Source organism: Argopecten irradians, chromosome 3 (genome assembly GCF_041381155.1).
Source record: "Argopecten irradians isolate NY chromosome 3, Ai_NY, whole genome shotgun sequence".
NCBI classification, from domain to species: Eukaryota; Metazoa; Mollusca; class Bivalvia; order Pectinida; family Pectinidae; genus Argopecten; species Argopecten irradians.
This window is the reverse complement of record NC_091136.1, coordinates 66,284,032-66,306,848: the sequence shown is the minus strand read 5'-3', so window position 1 is coordinate 66,306,848 and position 22,817 is coordinate 66,284,032. Positions and strand designations below refer to the sequence as shown.

At 40.3% G+C, this 22,817-nt stretch overlaps 1 protein-coding gene across 1 annotated transcript in view; it reads left to right on the top strand.

Annotated features, from left to right (window-relative positions):
* Positions 1-22,817, top strand: part of LOC138319799 (mitogen-activated protein kinase-binding protein 1-like) — a 173,989-nt gene that overhangs the window by 47,414 nt on the left and 103,758 nt on the right. Inside the window, exons 3-14 of the mRNA XM_069262932.1 lie at positions 1,373-1,487; positions 3,122-3,214; positions 3,686-3,802; positions 3,974-4,069; positions 4,324-4,506; positions 5,718-5,878; positions 6,175-6,250; positions 6,487-6,600; positions 8,739-8,885; positions 9,037-9,065; positions 11,252-11,284; positions 12,754-12,873. Coding sequence (XP_069119033.1) covers positions 1,373-1,487; positions 3,122-3,214; positions 3,686-3,802; positions 3,974-4,069; positions 4,324-4,506; positions 5,718-5,878; positions 6,175-6,250; positions 6,487-6,600; positions 8,739-8,885; positions 9,037-9,065; positions 11,252-11,284; positions 12,754-12,873 — 1,284 coding nt within the window. The remainder of the gene's footprint in view (positions 1-1,372; positions 1,488-3,121; positions 3,215-3,685; positions 3,803-3,973; positions 4,070-4,323; positions 4,507-5,717; positions 5,879-6,174; positions 6,251-6,486; positions 6,601-8,738; positions 8,886-9,036; positions 9,066-11,251; positions 11,285-12,753; positions 12,874-22,817) is intronic.

Here is a 22,817-nt window from a genome sequence, read left to right as displayed (position 1 = left end):
CTCCCCAATATAACAGCCTTCCCCTGTACAACACCAGAGTGCTGCTCCCCAATATAACAGCCTTCCCCTGTACAACACCAGAGTGCTGCTCCCCAATATAACAGCCTTCCCCTGTACAACACCAGAGTGCTGCTCCCCAATATAACAGCCTTCCCCTGTACAACACCAGAGTGCTGCTCCCCAATATAACAGCCTTCCCCTGTACAACACCAGAGTGCTGCTCCCCATATAACAGCCTCCCTGTACAACACCAGAGTGCTGCTCCCCAATATAACAGCCTTCCCCTGTACAACACCAGAGTGCTGCTCCCCAATATAACAGCCTTCCCCTGTACAACACCAGAGTGCTGCTCCCCAATATAACAGCCTTCCCCTGTACAACACCAGAGTGCTGCTCCCCAATATAACAGCCTTCCCCTGTACAACACCTGAGTGCTGCTCCCCAATATAACAGCCTTCCCCTGTACAACACCTGAGTGCTGCTCCCCAATATAACAGCCTTCCCCTGTACAACACCAGAGTGCTGCTCCCCAATATAACAGCCTTCCCCTGTACAACACCAGAGTGCTGCTCCCCAATATAACAGCCTTCCCCTGTACAACACCAGAGTGCTGCTCCCCAATATAACAGCCTTCCCCTGTACAACACCAGGGTGCTGCTCCCCAATATAACAGCCTTCCCCTGTACAACACCAGAGTGCTGCTCCCCAATATAACAGCCTTCCCCTGTACAACACCTGAGTGCTGCTCCCCAATATAACAGCCTTCCCCTGTACAACACCAGAGTGCTGCTCCCCAATATAACAGCCTTCCCCTATACAGATGTACCAGTTGATATTAGAGTTTATACCAGCATCAAACTTGTGATGGACAGAATGTAGAACTACTGGTCTTGATGTTTATCATACCTTGAACTTTCTTTGATAAATGACCTTCATCAGTTGTTTTAAAATTTCAAGCAATTATCATCCAGAGGAATAATTTTTATTCTGTTCTACAGAGGATGGTCAAGAGGCTGATATTGATTTAATAATCAGTTATTGTGTGTAATTATAGCTTATATTTATGGAGAAAAATAAACAATTTATCAATATTTCAACCATAACAAGGGAGAAAACCCTTACTAATACTGTGGTCTTTTTGCTCCCAATTTGTCTGTTGCGTTTTATTTTTCCCCCAAGGTCATTGACATTCTTCACTGAAAAAAAATGGATTTCTTGTAAAATTGGGATGCTATATAAAAATGAAAACATGTAAAAATGTTTGTGTGTACACTAATTAAATATCTTGTATGTGTTGATGATGCTATTGCAGGTCTGTGAAGACTGGGGCAGATGTTGAATGTATTATAATAAAGTGTATCCCTACTTATAGGTGTGTAGTGGTGCTCATCAACAAAGGCAAGCAGTCCCACATACTTAACTTCTCAAAGAAAACCCTCACATCACTTGCATTTTCGCCAGATGGGAAACACATTGTCACAGGGGAGGTAAGTAAACACTCTAGACTTAGGGGAGATAACCCTCCCTAGTAAGGTTAGGGGAGATAACCCTTAGTTAAAATCAAGATCTTAGTAATTGTACAAAGCAAGCATTGTCATAACATTCATTTGAAAATCACCTTATGTCAATCATGTCTTATATTCATATTGTATCAACACAGCTACATTGGAGGGTAAAATGGTTAGCTAGAAATGGTCAGAAATGTCAAGATGTTATCCAAAAGGAGTTTGGTAAGCAGATTGGTAGTAGGGGGAATTACTGTGTAAATCAGGGAAGTTAAGCTGAGAGATTATATGTATCAGAGAGAATAACTTTGTTCAGCCAAGTAAGTAGACTGACCCATGTGATTATCATTGGGTTTTTCATAAGACAGAGAGCTGTATATATAATTAGCTATACTGTTTGGAAGTATACTGATATAATTATTTTATTTCCACCCATGCTAATAATTCATCACTGCACAGTCATTAAATGTTTCAACGCACTTACATCATATAATTAGCTTTTGCATAATTGAAATAAATCCTCTTAGACATGTTTACAACTTTTTTGTGAAATGCTTTTTTTGTTGTTACATCGTTATGTAGGTAATATCCTAGAGCTTGCCAGCTGTTTTAGACATGATAGTTATTTAGACATATGTAGAGGGAATTATTGAATCAGTGGTATATATAGATATACACTGTTTTGATATAAGTGTAACACAGATTTGTGAGAGACATCTGTTACAGTAACCAGGATATGTTGTGCTGTAAGACAATACGTTATAATTTTATTTACCATTGATTTATATATCTGATGAGTCAGGCACCATATGTTTGTAAGCTGATGACACAAACAAGTGTACATTCTGATAAACAATAACCTACCTGTATAGTAGGATTACAGGTATACAGGTGTACAACAGGACATCCATGGGGGAAAACAATGCAAATTTTATCTAATTAATTAATTTATGAAAACAGCTTGACACAGCCTTTCTGTTGTTGATAACACAGACAGAAATCACATTGAAATACAGTGGACCCCCAATAATCTGGACACTGATAGTCCGGACAACTCGTAGTCCGGACACCGATTGTCCGGAAATGACACAAACAAGTGTACATTCTGATAAACAATACCCTACCTGTATAGTAGGATTACAGGTATACAGGTGTACAATAGGACATCCATGGGGGAAAACAATGCAAATTTTATCTAATTAATTAATTTATGAAAACAGCTTGACACAGCCTTTCTGTTGTTGATAACACAGACAGAAATCACATTGAAATACAGTGGACCCCCAATAATCTGGACACTGATAGTCCGGACAACTCGTAGTCCGGACACCGATTGTCCGGAAAATTCGTAGTCCGGACACCGATTGTCCGGAAAATTCGTAGTCCGGACACCGATAGTCCGGAAAACTCGTAGTCCGGACAGAAATGTCAGGTAACAGATTACCATAACATTACAGAATCACTAAGATTATAGAAAAATTCAAAATCCGGACTGTATAGGCTAGGATTGAAGATGTCCAGATTATCAAGGGTTCACATTATTGTAAAATTGTGTAAATGTATATTTAGAGGAGTGATTTTTACGTTGTCTGATATAACTTTCCCCATCCCTACAGAGTGGGCACCAGCCGGCAGTCCGGGTTTGGAATGTGGAGGATAAATCACAAGTTTCGGAGCTCCATGGTCACAAGTTTGGTGTCAACTGTGTGGTGAGTAGCCTATGGAAGGTGTATTCAGACAGACTACAGCTTTCAGTAGCTATATCAACCAATAATATTCAGACAGGCTACAACTTTCAGTAGCTTTATCAACCAATGATATTCAGACAGACTACAGCTTTCAGTAGCTATATCAACCAATAATATTCATACAGGCTATAACTTTCAATAGCTTTATCAACCAATGATATTCAGACAGACTATAGCTTTCAGTAGCTATATTAACAAATAATATTCAGACAGACGCTGTACCAGCTTTCAGAAGTTTGATCAACTGAAGATATATATAATGCTGTAAATCAGATTCTGATACAGTTTTTTTTTGTCTGTTCTAATTTGTGATATATATCATGTCAAAGTTCTAAAGATTCTAATCACCTGAATGTTTGACAAATAATTTGCTTTTTGAATTACAAATTTTGGCTGTAACTGTCAATAGATTTAACTGGTTTTTACTGCCAGGCATTTTCACCAAACCTGAAGTACCTAGTATCTGTGGGATCACAACATGATATGATTGTGAATGTGTGGAATTGGAGGACGGCAACAAAGGTGGCATCTAATAAAGTCTCCAGCAAGGTAAGAGTTACCTCCCTTACACCACTCTCCTATGATAGCAATCCAAGTTTATTTTCAGTGGAAGATGTATGGTTCAGTTATGATAGTCTATTAAATTTAAAGGAATTTAATTTGATTAGACTTTTCAGTATTCTATATGTGAATGGCTAATAGTAATCTTTGACATTTTAGGTAAATGCTGTAGATTTCTCAGAAGATGGCTCCATGTTTGTGACTGTTGGTAACAGACATGTGAAGTTTTGGTACCTGGACAGCAGTAAGTCAAGGGTAAGTAACTCCAGGTGGAGGTGATCTGAGTTGTTACAATAGTAGTTTTAGTTCTAATCCTTTAGTTGAACTGAAGCAAACTGTATTTGTGATCGTGCTAATATCTTTTTATACAAATGTAAAATAAGATGTAGATCTGGAAGACATTTATTTTTGGAATATCTGAATTTACCAAACAGATATTAGTGACCATTACTACCTGATTCTGTAATACTGATGAACTAGACTGTTATAAGATGTTTCCCCTGTGACAGATCAACGAGACCGTACCCCTACAAGGCCGCTCAGGGATCCTCGGCGCCCAGAAAAACAACTTTTTCTGTGATGTTGTCTGTGGTAAAGGAAGGAAGGCAAAGAGTGTCTTTAGTATCACACAGTCAGGCCTGCTGTGTGAATTCAACGAAAAACGTCTTCTGGACAAGTGGGCAGAGTTACGGGTGTGTACCTTCTATCTTGTGTTCTTGTAAATGGATGAGCTAAAAAGGAATTGCTTTGATGAATATTGCTTTTTCCAGCTTTACCAGAATATCAAAGGTTTATCCATCTGTTCATATGATAACTGCAGATTAAAAATAAATTTTCTTCAAACATGGTAACATGGTTATTATATTCCATGGCTTTTTCTTCTTTAACTGAAAACATCATTTTCAATTATTTACTTGAAATGTCAAGAGCTTGTCTTAAAGTTCAATTTGGAATTTCTTATAAAAAGTTTGGCCACTTTAAAGTTGTATTTCTTGTAATTTTCACTGAAACGATATGTCGTTTTAATATTAGATATTTGAACATGGACATGTATCTTGATGATTTAGCTCCCCATAACCATATGTCAGCCTATAAGAGAGCCGAAATCTAGGGATCATATATTCCTGGTTTTGAATAAAACGCCTTCAATCACCGCCATGTTCAGTACCTTCGGGTTTTGTCGGAATTCCGAATCGTATCACGTGACTGACGTCCACACGTCCTGCACGTGGTGTTCCAGGTACATTGTAACTAGCGTAAGCGCACATGTGTTTGTTTACGTTTTCCTTCTGGCTAATATGAGCAAATCGTGCTGGTATATGTCCATAGAGCATCAAATTCACACATTGCCATAATTCAATAATGTGTGTATCAAATATTGTAATGTGCGAACATTATTTTCTTTGTTGATCCAGTCTGCTGAGGTCGACCACATGTTTTGTTTCCGAAATATAGTTGACACTTCTCTTGGTTTCACAACCCTCGTGTTACTTCGAGATTGTCGCGACGATGTTCGGAAGAGTTCGGAATGATTCGGCCTCTTTCGAGCCTATTTTTCACGTGTACACGTTAAAAAGATTTTTTTACTTTTATAATTAAAAATACTTCCAGTGCTGCAACTTTATAAAAAGTGGTAAAATTAGAAAGTTTAAAACTCAGAGAAACGGAGAAAAATATGTATAACACTTAAACAGTTTCTACTATGACAAAAAGAGCGAAAGTGATAGACCATACAACTTTAAGATATTATTGAAGTTAAGACCCCATCTTGTATTGTTCTGCCCACCTACTACGAAGACATATTTACATCTAACCTTCAAATGTTTACCAACAATTTGTGACAAAAGAGATTGATTAGTTGGAATTATTACTGAAGTATTGTATAATTGTTATGCTGTTGTAGACCACCAGTGCCAGCTGCTTAGCCGCTGGAGAGGATCATATATTTGTTGGATGTTCCAATGGTGTGGTGCGTGTGTTCAGTGCTCGGAATCTCCACTTCCTGGTGTCCCTGCCCCACCCCCATCACCTTGGTGTAGACGTCGCCTCGGTCCTCAGTCCCAGGTAAGCAGTATACCAGGTTTGTTGACATTTGGTAGGACTAGTTTCATCAAAACATTTATGTCTTTGTGACATTTTAGATTGATTTTTAATTACAGTAGTAAAGTCTAGCACTAATTCTAAATATCTTGATTCTGGTCCGTTACACATGTCTAAATGGTTTTGGAATGTTTAATTTGATTTTTATAAAATATTGTAAGATAAAAATTGAAGTTAAAATTTCTATAGTCTCTCTATAAGTTTTAACATTAAGTGTTGACTAATGCCTGCCAGTACATATTCATTGTATTGTCTTACAGCCAAATCCTACCTAGTAAAGAAGGCTCCAAGTTTCCTGATACCATTGGATTAGTGTATGATGACTTACATAAGAAGGTAACAAGCAAGTTATTTGGTGATGGCTTTCTTGAAACAAAACATCTTTTCCTTCCAGATTTGAAAACATCAAGAAAATATATTAAATATCTGATTACATTGTATTTTTGGCTTTTATCCACTGTATAAATGACTAATACAATTTTCTTTTTCACTTCTCAAAAACATATTGACAATAACCAGTGTGTATGTATGTTATTGTGGCGATATCTGATGAGAATTTGTGTTGACTTCAGGCATCATGTATCTACAACGATCACAGTGTGTATGTATGGGATGTCCATGACGTGAAGAAGGCCGGCATTGTAAGGTCCTTCCTGTACCACAGCTCCAGTATTCTGGGCCTGGAGGTGAGTGTGTCAGGGGGAATCACTGTAATACAGGGGCAATAACTGTAATACAGGGGCAATAACTCTACCACAGCTCCAGTATTCTGGGCCTGGAGGTGAGTGTGTCAGGGGGAATCACTGTAATACAGGGGGAATAACTGTAATACAGGGGCAATAACTCTACAACAGCTCCAGTATTCTGGGCCTGGAGGTGAGTGTGTCAGGGGGAATAACTGTAATACAGGGGCAATAACTGTAATACAGGGGCAATAACTGTAATACAGGGGCAATAACTCTACAACAGCTACAGTATTCTGGGCCTGGAGGTAAGTGTGTCAGGGGGAATAACTGTAATACAGGGGCAATAACTCTACAACAGCTCCAGTATTCTGGGCCTGGAGGTGAGTGTGTCAGGGGGAATAACTGTAATACAGGGGCAATAACTCTACAACAGCTCCAGTATTCTGGGCCTGGAGGTGAGTGTGTCAGGGGGAATAACTGTAATACAGGGGGAATAACTCTACAACAGCTCCAGTATTCTGGGCCTAGAGGTGAGTGTGTCAGGGGGAATCACTGTAATACAGAGGGAATAACTGTAATACAGGGGCAATAACTCTACAACAGCTCCAGTATTCTGGACCTTGAGGTGAGTGTGTCATGGGGAATAACTGTAATACAGGGGGAATAACTCTACAACAGCTCCAGTATTCTGGGCCTGGAGGTAATTGTGTCATGGGGAATAACTGTAATACAGGGGGAATAACACCTCCAGGTCAGTGTATAGTCATGCTTCATCCGTCGTCCGCCATCAGTAACCTTTCACATTTTGAACTTCTTCTCAAGTTCTACCTGTATGATTTGGCTGAAACTTGCCTGAAATGATCCTGACATTGTCCCGACAAAGTTCGGTTATTTTTTGGGTCAATCTGAAGTCCAAGATGGCTGCTACAGCCTCCATCTTGAAAACATATTTTGTACTTCTTCCCAAGTTCTACAGGTGCGATATTGCTGAAACTTGCATGAAATGATCCTGATATGATCTTGACAAAGTGTTGTCTGGTGTATCCCAAATTGAAGATGGTTGCCATGACACCATATCTAATTAATTTCCTATACGACTATTGCCAAGGTAGTTAGATGCCCTTTTGTCTCTTGCTGTTTATACGGTTTGACTAGTTCTGCAGGTTTTGATACAGGCCTATGAGGGATTTTCCAAAAAACATCTGAAAACAATATAAAATCACCAGTTCTGTCATTAATTTACAAACAAACGTCCATCCAGATAAACTGCATAAACAAAATCGGCTGAGTATTCTAGGCCTGCAGATGAGTGTATTAAGGGGAATAACTCTCTCTTTATATATATGTGGATGTGGCGCAGTGGTAGAAGGCGCAGACATGTTTGGCTAGGCGACTGGGTGCCGTAGATCGTGAGTTTGAGGCCCGGATAGGGCATGAGTCAATAAATTGTCATGCTTTGTTAAATTGTGTTTCTTTGATATTTAATATTATATATACATAAAAAAAACGACTTTCCTCTTGTACATTCACCATTTCATGATGGCTCTTCAAAAAAAATCGTTGACTTTTATTTTTTATATATTCAACTCTACATGGACACGTACTTTTTTCTTGGTATATATATATATATATATATATATATATAAATACTTGCTCTTGCACACAGGCGTTTACATAAGTAAACATAAGGACATGACTTGTACCAGTTGTAATTTGATTATAGAAAATTATAAAGTAATCTTAGTAGTGATGAACTTAACTTGCACCAGTTGTAATTTGATTATAGAAAATTATAAAGTAATCTTAGTAGTGATGAACTTAACTTGTACCAGTTGTAATTTGATTATAGAAAATTATAAAGTAATCTTAGTAGTGATGAACTCAACTTGTACCAGTTGTAATTTGATTATAGAAAATTATAAAGTAATCTTAGTAGTGATGAACTCAACTTGTACCAGTTGTAATTTGATTATAGAAAATTATAAAGTAATCTTAGTAGTGATGAACTCAACTTGTACCAGTTGTAATTTGATTATAGAAAATTATAAAGTAATCTTAGTAGTGATGAATTTTCTTGTGTAACTGTCAACTTTGTACAGTATTCATTGCCTTACTTAACTTCAATATAATTGTTACAGGTGGCGCCCCCTGTACAGGAAGGAGAGACTCCGGTGCTGCCCCCTGGCTCCTTCATCACCTGCTCTACAGACGACACAATACGTATATGGAACCTTGAGAATCACATGACAGAAACTGACTATTATAAACGAAATGTATTTTCTAATGTAAGTACTGTCAGTGAGGGTTGATTTGGCATTTGTGAACAATTACAATAGACCAATATTTAATATTTCCTCTCACACGAACTACTAAAGATCTGTTACATTAATCCTGTTCATTAATTGATATTTAGTGTTTCTTCTCTCTATTACACAGGAACTCCTAAAGATCTGTTACATTGATCCTGTTCATTAATTGATATTTAATGTTTCTTCTCTCTATTACACAGGAACTACTAAAGATCTGTTACATTAATCCTGTTCATTAATTGATATTTAGTGTTTCTTCTCTCTATTACACAGGAACTCCTAAAGATCTGTTACATTGATCCTGTTCATTAATTGATATTTAGTGTTTCTTCTCTCTATTACACAGGAACTCCTAAAGATCTGTTACATTAATCCTGTTCATTAATTGATATTTAGTGTTTCTTCTCTCTATTACACAGGAACTCCTAAAGATCTGTTACATTAATCCTGTTCATTAATTGATATTTAGTGTTTCTTCTCTCTATTACACAGGAACTCCTAAAGATCTGTTACATTGATCCTGTTCATTAATTGATATTTAATGTTTCTTCTCTCTATTACACAGGAACTCCTAAAGATCTGTTACATTGATCCTGTTCATTAATTGATATTTAATGTTTCTTCTCTCTATTACACAGGAACTACTAAAGATCTGTTACATTAATCCTGTTCATTAATTGATATTTAGTGTTTCTTCTCTCTATTACACAGGAACTACTAAAGATCTGTTACATTAATCCTGTTCATTAATTGATATTTAATGTTTCTTCTCTCTATTACACAGGAACTCCTAAAGATCTGTTACATTGATCCTGTTCATTAATTGATATTTAATGTTTCTTCTCTCTATTACACAGGAACTACTAAAGATCTGTTACATTAATCCTGTTCATTAATTGATATTTAGTGTTTCTTCTCTCTATTACACAGGAACTCCTAAAGATCCTGTTACATTGATCCTGTTCATTAATTGATATTTAGTGTTTCTTCTCTCTATTACACAGGAACTACTAAAGATCTGTTACATTGATCCTGTTCATTAATTGATATTTAGTGTTTCTTCTCTCTATTACACAGGAACTACTAAAGATCTGTTACATTGATCCTGTTCATTAATTGATATTTAGTGTTTTCTTTTCTCTATTACACAGGAACTACTAAAGATCTGTTACATTGATCCTGTTCATTAATTGATATTTTAGTGTTTCTTCTCTCTATTACACAGGAACTCCTAAAGATCTGTTACATTGATCCTGTTCATTAATTGATATTTAGTGTTTCTTCTCTCTATTACACAGGAACTACTAAAGATCTGTTACATTAATCCTGTTCATTAATTGATATTTAGTGTTTCTTCTCTCTATTACACAGGAACTCCTAAAGATCTGTTACATTGATCCTGTTCATTAATTGATATTTAGTGTTTCTTCTCTCTATTACACAGGAACTCCTAAAGATCTGTTACATTGATCCTGTTCATTAATTGATATTTAGTGTTTCTTCTCTCTATTACACAGGAACTACTAAAGATCTGTTACATTAATCCTGTTCATTAATTGATATTTAGTGTTTCTTCTCTCTATTACACAGGAACTACTAAAGATCTGTTACATTAATCCTGTTCATTAATTGATATTTAGTGTTTCTTCTCTCTATTACACAGGAACTACTAAAGATCTGTTACATTGATCCTGTTCATTAATTGATATTTAGTGTTTCTTCTCTCTATTACACAGGAACTACTAAAGATCTGTTACATTAATCCTGTTCATTAATTGATATTTAGTGTTTCTTCTCTCTATTACACAGGAACTACTAAAGATCTGTTACATTAATCCTGTTCATTAATTGATATTTAGTGTTTCTTCTCTCTATTACACAGGAACTACTAAAGATCTGTTACATTAATCCTGTTCATTAATTGATATTTAGTTGTTTCTTCTCTCTATTACACAGGAACTACTAAAGATCTGTTACATTAATCCTGTTCATTAATTGATATTTAGTGTTTCTTCTCTCTATTACACAGGAACTCCTAAAGATCTGTTACATTGATCCTGTTCATTAATTGATATTTAGTGTTTCTTCTCTCTATTACACAGGAACTACTAAAGATCTGTTACATTAATCCTGTTCATTAATTGATATTTAGTGTTTCTTCTCTCTATTACACAGGAACTACTAAAGATCTGTTACATTATCCTGTTCTTAATTGATTTTAGTTCTTCTTTATTACACAGAACTACTAAAGATCTGTTACATTAATTAATTGATATTTAATGTTTCTCTCTCTATTACACAGGAACTACTAAAGATCTGTTACATTGATCGTTTACATTGATTGCCATGATGTCACTGCGAGATGTTGACTATAAGTATCCACAGGTCAGTATCCACTAGTGAAGTGTTTATGTGTATGACTACAAAGGGTAAAAAAGTAGACAGTCATAGTGAAAATGGTTTTATGTGTACAAGTGACTGATCCTTAAAAATGAACTTATTTTCAATGATGTACAGTCATTCTAAAAAAGTGTACTTATCAGAAAGTATAAAATCAATGATGTACAGCCAAGTGACTGATCAGAAAGTATAAAATCAATGATGTACAGCCAAGTGACTGATCAGAAAGTATAAAATCAATGATGTACAGCCAAGTGACTGATCAGAAAGTATAAAATCAATGATGTACAGCCAAGTGACTGATCAGAAAGTATAAAATCAATGATGTACAGCCAAGTGACTGATCAGAAAGTATAAAATCAATGATGTACAGCCAAGTGACTGATCAGAAAAGTATAAAATCAATGATGTACAGCCAAGTGACTGATCAGAAAGTATACAATCAATGATGTACAGCCAAGTGACTGATCAGAAAGTATACAATCAATGATGTACAGCCAAGTGACTGATCAGAAAGTATAAAATCAATGATGTACAGCCAGGTGACTGATCAGAAAGTATAAAATCAATGATGTACAGCCAAGTGACTGATCAGAAAGTATAAAATCAATGATGTACAGCCAAGTGACTGATTAGAAAGTATAAAATCAATGATGTACAGCCAAGTGACTGATCAGAAAGTATAAAATCAATGATGTACAGCCAAGTGACTGATCAGAAAGTATAAAATCAATGATGTACAGCCAAGTGACTGATCAGAAAGTATAAAATCAATGATGTACAGCCAAGTGACTGATCAGAAAGTATAAAATCAATGATGTACAGCCAAGTGACTGATCAGAAAGTATAAAATCAATGGATGTACAGCCAGGTGACTGATCAGAAAGTATACAATCAATGATGTACAGCCAAGTGACTGATCAGAAAGTATACAATCAATGATGTACAGCCAAGTGACTGATTAGAAAGTATAAAATCAATGATGTACAGCCAAGTGACTGATCAGAAAGTATACAATCAATGATGTACAGCCAGGTGACTGATCAGAAAGTATACAATCAATGATGTACAGCCAAGTGACTGATCAGATAGTATACGATCAATGATGTACAGCCAAGTGACTGATCAGATAGTATACGATCAATGATGTACAGCCAAGTGACTGATCAGAAAGTATACAATCAATGATGTACAGCCAAGTGACTGATTCATTCAAATCAGAGAGTAGAAGATCTAATCCCATAAACAAGTATCAAGTAAAATATTATAGTAAATTTTAGCAGTCATAAAAATATTTACATCTTGGTAAATATTGATTGATATAATTGAGGAGATGGATGTAAGACATATAGGTATAATGTTCTTGGAGTTGCTTCCCTTCATTCACTTACCATATATTTAAGACAGGTGATTTGAAATTGATCTTTCATGTATCTGTCTTATTCACAGCTGGAGGGACAGATAAGACAGACACAAACTATGACGGTAAAAATGGCATCCGCTCTCTGTGTATCAGCCCTGACGGACAACACTTAGCATCTGGGGATCGTATCGGTAATGTGAGGTGTGTACAATAACTGTTATTTTATATACTGTACTAATAATTGTAGATAATCGTTAATATACAGGGTAGTAGAATGGTCAGTTTTATTGTAATCGTTAATGTACAGGGTAGTAGAACGGTCAGTTTTGTTGTAATTGTTAATGTACAGGGTAGTAGAATGGTCAGTTTTATTGTAATCGTTAATGTACAGGGTAGTAGAATGGTCAATTTTATTGTAATTGTTAATGTACAGGGTAGTAGAATGGTCAGTTTTATTGTAATCGTTAATGTACAGGGTAGTAGAATGGTCAATTTTATTGTAATTGTTAATGTACAGGGTAGTAGAATGGTCAATTTTATTGTAATTGTTAATGTACAGGGTAGTAGAATGGTCAGTTTTATTGTAATCGTTAATGTACAGGGTAGTAGAATGGTCAGTTTTATTGTAATCGTTAATGTACAGGGTAGTAGAACGGTCAGTTTTATTGTCATCGTTAATGTACAGGGTAGTAGAATGGTCAGTTTTATTGTAATCATTAATGTACAGGGTAGTAGAATGGTCAGTTTTATTGTAATCGTTAATGTACAGGGTAGTAGAATGGTCAGTTTTATTGTAATCGTTAATGTACAGGGTAGTAGAACGGTCAGTTTTATTGTAATTGTTAATGTACAGGGGAGTAGAATGGTCAGTTTTATTAGCTCACCTGGCCCAAAGGGCCAGTGAGCTTATGTCATGGCGCGTCGTCCGTCGTCCGTCGTCCGTCGTCCGTCGTCCGTCGTCCGTGTCCGTCCGTCAACATTTTCTATAAATCGCTACTTGTCCTAGAGTTCTGCATGGATTGTAACCAAATTTGGCCACAAACATCCTTGGGGGAGGGGGAACAGAACTTGTATAAATTTTGGCTCTGACCCCCCAGGGGCAGGAGGGGCGGGGCCCAATAGGGGAAATAGAGGTAAATCCTTTAAATCGCTACTTGTCATAGAGTTCTGCATGGATTGGAACCAAATTTGGCCACAAACATCCTTGGGGGAGGGGGAACAGAACTTGTATAAATTTTGGCTCTGACCCCCCAGGGGCAGGAGGGGCGGGGCCCAATAGGGGAAATAGAGGTAAATCCTTTAAATCGCTACTTGTCCTAGAGTTTGGCATGGATTGTAACCAAAATCAGCCACAAATATCCTTTGGGGAAGGGGAACAGAACTTGTATAAATTTTGGCTCTGATCCCCCAGGGGCAGGAGGGGCGGGGCCCAATAGGGGAAGTAGAGGTAAATCCTTTAAATCGCTACTAGTCATAGAGTCCTGCATGGATTAGAACCAAATTTGGCCACAAACATCCTTGGGGGAAGGGGAACAGAACTTGTGTAAATTTTGGCTCTGGCCCCCCGGGGGCAGGAGGGGCGGGGCCCAATAGGGGAAATAGAGGTAAATCCTTTAAATCGCTACTTGTCATAGAGTTCTGAATGAAATGTAACCAAATTTGGCCACAAACATCCTTGGGAGAAGGGGAACAGAACTTATATAAATTTTGGCTCTGATCCCCCGGGGGCAGGAGGGGCGGGGCCCAATAGGGGAAATAGAGGTAAATCCTTTAAATCGCTACTTGTCCTAGAGTTTGGCATGGAATGTAACCAAAATCAGCCACAAACATCCTTGGGGGAAGGGGAACAGTACTTGTGTAAATTTTGGCTCTGATCACCCAGGGGCAGGAGGGGCGGGGCCCAATAGGGGAAATAGAGGTAAATCCTTTAAATCGCTACTAGTCATAGGTGAATGGAATGTACCCAAATTTGGCCACAAACATCCTTGGGGGAAGATGAACAGAACTTGTATAAATTTTGGCTCTGGCCCCCCGGGGGCAGGAGGGGCGGGGCCCAATAGGGGAAATAGAGGTAAATCCTTTAAATCGCTACTAGTCATAGAGTTCTGAATGAAATGTAACCAAATTTGGCCACAAACATCCTTGGGGGAGGGGGAACAGAACTTGTATAAATTTTGGCTCTGACCCCCCAGGGGCAGGAGGGGCGGAGCCCAATAGGGGAAATAGAGGTAAATCCTTTAAATCGCTACTTGTCCTAGAGTTTGGCATGGATTGTAACCAAAATCAGCCACAAACATCCTTGGGGGAAGGGGAACAGAACTTGTATAAATTTTGGCTCTGATCCCCCAGGGGCAGGAGGGGCAAGGCCCAATAGGGCAAATAGAGGTAAATCCTTTAAATCGCTACTTGTCATAGAGTTCTGAATGAAATGTAACCAAATTTGGCCACAAACATCCTTGGGGGAAGGGGAACAGAACTTGTATAAATTTTGGCTCTGGCCCCCCGGGGGCAGGAGGGGCGGGGCCCAATAGGGGAAATAGAGGTAAATCCTTTAAATCGCTACTAGTAACAGAGTTCCGCATGGAATGTAACCAAATTTGGCCAGAAATATCCTTGGGAGAATTAGAACTGAGTTTGTATAAATTTTGGCTCTGGTCCCGGGGGGCAGGAGGGGCGGGGCCCAATAGGGGAAATAGAGGTAAATTCTTTAAATCGCTACTTGTCATAGAGTTCTGTATGGATTGTAACCAAATTTGGCCACAAACATCCTTGGGGGAAGGGGAACAGAACTTGTATAAGTTTTGGCTCTGGCCCCCCAGGGGCAGGACGGGTGGGGCCCAAAAGGGGAAATAGAGGTAAATCCTATAAATTGCTACTTGTCCTAGAGTTTTGCTTGGATTGTGACCAAATTTGGCCACAAACATCCTTGGAGGAAGGGGAACAGAACTTGTATAAATTTTGGCTCTGACCCCCTGGGGGCAGGAGGGGTGGGGCCTAATAGGGGATTTAGAGGTTAATATTAAAATTCCTTCAGAAAAGAAACAATGAACCTGTATTCAGAACATTACTTGGCATTACAAACCAGGTGAGCGATACAGGCCCTCTGGGCCTCTTGTTGTAATTGTTAATGTACAGGGGAGTAGAATAGTCAGTTTTGTTGTAATTGTTAATGTACAGGGGAGTAGAATGGTCAGTTTTATTGTAATTGTTAATGTACAGGGAGTAGAAAATGGTCAGTTTTGTTGTAATTGTTAATGTACAGGGTAGTAGAATGGTCAGTTTTGTTGTAATTGTTAATGTACAGGGGAGTAGAATGGTCAGTATTGTTGTAATTGTTAATGTACAGGGGAGTAGAATGGTCAGTTTTGTTGTAATTGTTAATGTACAGGGGAGTAGAATGGTCAGTATTGTTGTAATTGTTAATGTACAGGGGAGTAGAATGGTCAGTTTTGTTGTAATTGTTAATGTACAGGGTAGTAGAATGGTCAGTTTTGTTGTAATTGTTAATATACAGGGGAGTAGAACGGTCAGTATTGTTGTAATTGTTAATGTACAGGGGAGTAGAATGGTCAGTTTTGTTGTAATTGTTAATGTACAGGGGAGTAGAATGGTCAGTTTTGTTGTAATTGTTAATGTACAGGGGAGTAGAATGGTCAGTTTTGTTGTAATTGTTAATGTACAGGGGAGTAGAATGGTCAGTATTGTTGTAATTGTTAATGTACAGGGTAGTAGAATGGTCAGTATTGTTGTAATTGTTAATGTACAGGGTAGTAGAATGGTCAGTTTTATTGTAATTGTTAATGTACAGGGGAGTAGAATGGTCAGTTTTATTGTAATTGTTAATGTACAGGGTAGTAGAATGGTCAGTATTGTTGTAATTGTTAATATACAGGGTAGTAGAATGGTCAGTTTTATTGTAATCGTTAATGTACAGGGTAGTAGAACGGTCAGTTTTATTGTAATTGTTAATGTACAGGGTAGTAGAATGGTCAGTTTTATTAGCTCACCTGGCCCGAAGGGCTAGTGAGCTTATGTCATGGCGCGACGTCCGTCGTCCGTCTGTCCGTCCGTCCGTCCGTCCGTCAACATTTCATTTAAATCGCTACTAGTCATAGAGTTCTGCATGGATTGTAACCAAATTTGGCCACAAACATCCTTGGGGGAGGGGGAACAGAACTTGTATAAATTTTGGCTCTGATCCCCCAGGGGCAGGAGGGGCGGGGCCCAATAGGGGAAATAGAGGTAAATCCTTTAAATCGCTACTTGTCATAGAGTTCTGCATGGATTGTAACCAAATTTGGCCACAAACATCCTTGGGGGAAGGGGAACAGAACTTGTATAAATTTTGGCTCTGACCCCCCGGGGGCAGGAGGGGCGGGGCCCAATAGGGGAAATAGAGGTAAATCCTATAAATCGCTACTTGTCCTAGAGTTCTGCATGGATTGTAACCAAATTTGGCCACAAACATCCTTGGGGGAAGGGGAACAGAACTTGTATAAATTTTGGCTCTGACCCCCCGGGGGCAGGAGGGGCGGGGCCCAATAGGGGAAATAGAGGTAAATCCTATAAATCGCTACTTGTCCTAAGAGTTCTGCATGGATTGTAACCAAATTTGGCCACAAACATCCTTGGGGAAGGGGGAACAGAACTTGTATAAATTTTGGCTCTGACCCCCCCGGGGGCAGGAGGGGCGGGGCCCAATAGGGGAAATAGAGGTAAATCCTATAAATCGCTACTTGTCCTAGAGTTCTGCATGGATTGTAACCAAATTTGGCCACAAACATCCTTGGGGGAAGGGGAACAGAACTTGTATAAATTTTGGCTCTGACTCCCCCCGGGGGCAGGAGGGGCGGGGCCCAATAGGGGAAATAGAGGTAAATCCTTTAAATCGCTACTTGTCCTAGAGTTCTGCATGGATTGTAACCATATTTGGCCACAAACATCCTTGGGGGAAGGGGAACAGAACTTGTATAAATTTTGGCTCTGACCCCCCGGGGGCAGGAGGGGCGGGGCCCAATAGGGGAAATAGAGGTAAATCCTATAAATCGCTACTTGTCCTAGAGTTCTGCATGGATTGTAACCAAATTTGGCCACAAACATTCTTGGGGGAAAGGGAACAGAACTTGTATAAATTTTGGCTCTGACCCCGCGGGGGCAGGAGGGGCGGGGCCCAATAGGGGAAATAGAGGTAAATCCTTTAAATCGCTACTTGTCCTAGAGTTCTACATGGATTGTAACCAAAATTGGCCACAAACATCCTTGGGGGAAGGGGAACAGAACTTGTATAAATTTTGGCTCTGGTCCCCCGGGGGCAGGAGGGGCGGGGCCCAATAGGGGAAATAGAGGTAAATCCTTTAAATCGCTACTAGTCATAGAGTTCTGCATGAATTGTAACCAAATTTGGCCACAAACATCCTTGGGGGAAGGGGAACAGAACTTGTATAAATTTTGGCTCTGATCCCCCAGGGGCAGGAGGGGCGGGGCCCAATAGGGGAAATAGAGGTAAATCCTTTAAATCGCTACTTGTCCTAGAGTTCTGCATGGATTGTAACCAAATTTGGCCACAAACATCCTTGGGGGAAGGGGAACAGAACTTGTATAAATTTTGGCTCTGACCCCCCGGGGGCAGGAGGGGCGGGGCCCAATAGGGGAAATAGAGGTAAATCCTATAAATCGCTACTTGTCATAGAGTTCTGCATGGATTGTAACCAAATTTGGCCACAAACATCCTTGGGGGAAGGGGAACAGAACTTGTATCAATTTTGGCTCTGACCCCCCGGGGGCAGGAGGGGCGGGGCCCAATAGGGGAAATAGAGGTAAATCCTTTAAATCGCTACTTGTCATAGAGTTCTGCATGGATTGTAACCAAATTTGGCCACAAACATCCTTGGGGGAAGGGGAACAGAACTTGTATAAATTTTGGCTCTGATCCCCCAGGGGCAGGAGAGGGCGGGGGGGCGGGGACCAATAGGGGAAATAGAGGTAAATCCTTTAAATCGCTACTAGTCATAGAGTTCTACATGAATTGTAACCAAATTTGGCCACAAACATCCTTGGGGGAAGGGGAACAGAACTTGTATAAATTTTGGCTCTGACCCCCCAGGGGGCAGGAGGGGCGGGGCCCAATAGGGGAAATAGAGGTAAATCCTATAAATCGCTACTTGTCCTAGAGTTCTGCATGGATTGTAACCAAATTTGGCCACAAACATCCTTGGGGGAGGGGGAACAGAACTTGTATAAATTTTGGCTCTGACCCCCCAGGGGGCAGGAGGGGCGGGGCCCAATAGGGGAAATAGAGGTAAATCCTTTAAATCGCTACTAGTCATAGAGTTCTGCATGGATTGTAACCAAATTTGGCCACAAACATCCTTGGGGGAGGGGGAACAGAACTTGTATAAATTTTGGCTCTGACCCCCCTGGGGCAGGAGGGGCGGGGCCTAATAGGGGAAATAGAGGTAAATCCTATAAATCGCTACTTGTCCTAGAGTTCTGCATGAATTGTAACCAAATTTGGCCACAAACATCCTTGGGGGAAGGGGAACAGAACTTGTATAAATTTTGGCTCTGACCCCCCGGGGGCAGGAGGGGCGGGGCCCAATAGGGGAAATAGAGGTAAATCCTATAAATCGCTACTTGTCCTAGAGTTCTGCATGGATTGTAACCAAATTTGGCCACAAACATCCTTGGGGGAAGGGGAACAGAACTTGTATAAATTTTGGCTCTGACCCCCCCGGGGCAGGAGGGGCGGGGCCCAATAGGGGAAATAGAGGTAAATCCTTTAAATCGCTACTAGTCATAGAGTTCTGCATGAATTGTAACCAAATTTGGCCACAAACATCCTTGGGGGAAGGGGAACAGAACTTGTATAAATTTTGGCTCTGACCCCCAGGGGCAGGAGGGGCGGGGCCCAATAGGGGAAATAGAGGTAAATCCTATAAATCGCTACTTGTCCTAGAGTTCTGCATGGATTGTAACCAAATTTGGCCACAAACATCCTTGGGGGAAGGGGAACAGAACTTGTATAAAATTTGGCTCTGACCCCCCGGGGGCAGGAGGGGCGGGGCCCAATAGGGGAAATAGAGGTAAATCCTTTAAATCGCTACTTGTCCTAGAGTTCTGCATGGATTGTAACCAAATTTGGCCACAAACATCCTTGGGGGAAGGGGAACAGAACTTGTATAAATTTTGGCTCTGACCCCCCGGGGGCAGGAGGGGCGGGGCCCAATAGGGGAAATAGAGGTAAATCCTTTAAATCGCTACTAGTCATAGAGTTCTGCATGAATTGTAACCAAATTTGGCCACAAACATCCTTGGGGGAAGGGGAACAGAACTTGTATAAATTTTGGCTCTGACCCCCCAGGGGCAGGAGGGGCGGGGCCCAATAGGGGAAATAGAGGTAAATCCTTTAAATCGCTACTTGTCCTAGAGTTCTGCATGGATTGTAACCAAATTTGACCACAAACATCCTTGGGGGAAGGGGAACAGAACTTGTATAAATTTTGGCTCTGACCCCCCGGGGGCAGGAGGGGCGGGGCCCAATAGGGGAAATAGAGGTAAATCCTTTAAATCGCTACTTGTCATAGAGTTCTGAATGGAATGTAACCAAATTTGGCCACAAACATCCTTTTGGAAAGGGGAACAGAACTTGTATCAATTTTGGCTCTGACCCCCCGGGGGCAGGAGAAGCGGGGCCCAATAGGGGAAATAGAGGTAAATCCTTTAAATTGCTACTTGTCCTAGAGTTCTACATGGATTGTAATAAAAATTAGCCACAAACATCCTTGGGGGAAGGGGAACAGAACTTGTATAAATTTTGGCTCTGGTCCCCCGGGGGCAGGAGGGGCGGGGCCCAATAGGGGAAATAGAGGTAAATCCTTTAAATCGCTACTAGTCATAGAGTTCTACATGAATTGTAACCAAATTTGGCCACAAACATCCTTGGGGGAAGGGGAACAGAACTTGTATAAATTTTGGCTCTGACCCCCCGGGGGCAGGAGGGGCGGGGCCCAATAGGGGAAATAGAGGTAAATCCTTTAAATCGCTACTAGTCATAGAGTTCTGAATGGAATGTAACCAAATTTGGCCACAAACATCCTTGGGGGAAGGGGAACAGAACTTGTATAAATTTTGGCTCTGGTCCCCCGGGGGCAGGAGGGGCGGGGCCCAATAGGGGAAATAGAGGTAAATCCTTTAAATCGCTACTAGTCATAGAGTTCTGAATGGAATGTAACCATATTTGGCCACAAACATCCTTTTGGGAAGGGGAACAGAACTTGTATAAATTTTGGCTCTGACCCCCCTGGGGCAGGAGGGGCGGGGCCTAATAGGGGAAATAGAGGTAAATCCTATAAATCGCTACTTGTCCTAGAGTTCTGCATGGATTGTAACCAAATTTGACCACAAACATATGTGGGGTAGGGGGAACAGAACTTGTATAAAATTTGGCTCTGACCCCCCGGGGGCAGGAGGGGCGGGGCCCAATAGGGGAAATAGAGGTAAATCCTTTAAATGCTACTTGTCCTAGAGTTCTACATGGATTGTAACCAAAATTCGCCACAAACATCCTTGGGGGAAGGGGAACAGAACTTGTATAAATATTGGCTCTGGTCCCCCGGGGGCAGGAGGGGCGGGGCCCAATAGGGGAAATAGAGGTAAATCCTTTAAATCGCTACTAGTCATAGAGTTCTGCATGAATTGTAACCAAATTTGGCCACAAACATCCTTGGGGGAAGGGGAACAGAACTTGTATAAATTTTGGCTCTGATCCCCCAGGGGCAGGAGGGGCGGGCCCAATAGGGGAAATAGAGGTAAATCCTTTAAATCGCTACTTGTCCTAGAGTTCTGCATGGATTGTAACCAAATTTGACCACAAACATCTGTGGGGGAGGGGGAACAGAACTTGTATAAAATTTGGCTCTGACCCCCCAGGGGCAGGAGGGGCGGGGCCCAATAGGGGAAATAGAGGTAAATCCTTTAAATCGCTACTTGTCATAGAGTTCTGAATGGAATGTAACCATATTTGGCCACAAACATCCTTTTGGGAAGGGGAACAGAACTTGTATCAATTTTGGCTCTGACCCCCCCGGGGCAGGAGAAGCGGGGCCCAATAGGGGAAATAGAGGTAAATCCTTTAAATTGCTACTAGTCATAGATTTCTACATGAATTGTAACCAAATTTGGCCACAAACATCCTTGGGGGAGGGGGAACAGAACTTGTATAAATTTTGGCTCTGACCCCCCGGGGGCAGGAGGGGCGGGGCCCAATAGGGGAAATAGAGGTAAATCCTTTAAATCGCTACTAGTCATAGAGTTCTGAATGGAATGTAACCAAATTTGGCTACAAACATCCTTGGGGGAAGGGGAACAGAACTGGTATAAATTTTGGCTCTGATCCCCCGGGGGCAGGAGGGGCGGGGCCCAATAGGGGAAATAAAAGTGAATCCTTTAAATCGCTACTAGTCATAGAGTTCTGCATGGATGTAACCAAATTTAGCCACAAACATCCTTGGGGGAAGGGGAACAGAACTTGTATAAATTTTGGCTCTGGTCACCTGGGGGCAGGACGGGTGGGGTCCAATAGGGGAAATAGAGATAAATCCTATAAATCACTACTTGTCCTAGAGTTTTACTTGGATTATGAACAAATTTGGCCATAAACATCCTTTGGGGAAGGGGAACAGAACTTGTATAAATTTTGGCTCTGACCCCCTGGGGGCAGGAGGGGTTGGGCCCAATAGGGGATTTAGAGGTTAATATTAAAATTCATTCAGAAAAGAAACAATGAACCTGTATTCAGAACATTACTTGGCATTACAAACCAGGTGAACGATACAGGCCCTCTGGGCCTCTTGTTGTAATTGGTAATGTACAGGGGAGTAGAATGGTCAGTTTTATTGTAATCGTTAATGTACAGGGTAGTAGAATGGTCAGTATTGTTGTAATTGTTAATGTACAGGGTAGTAGAATGGTCAGTTTTATTGTAATCGTTAATGTACAGGGGAGTAGAATGGTCAGTTTTATTAGCTCACCTGGCCCGAAGGGCCGGTGAGCTTATGTCATGGCGCGGCGTCCGTCGTCTGTCGTCCGTCTGTCCGTCAACATTTCCTTTAAATCGCTACTAGTCATAGAGTTCTGCATGGATTGTA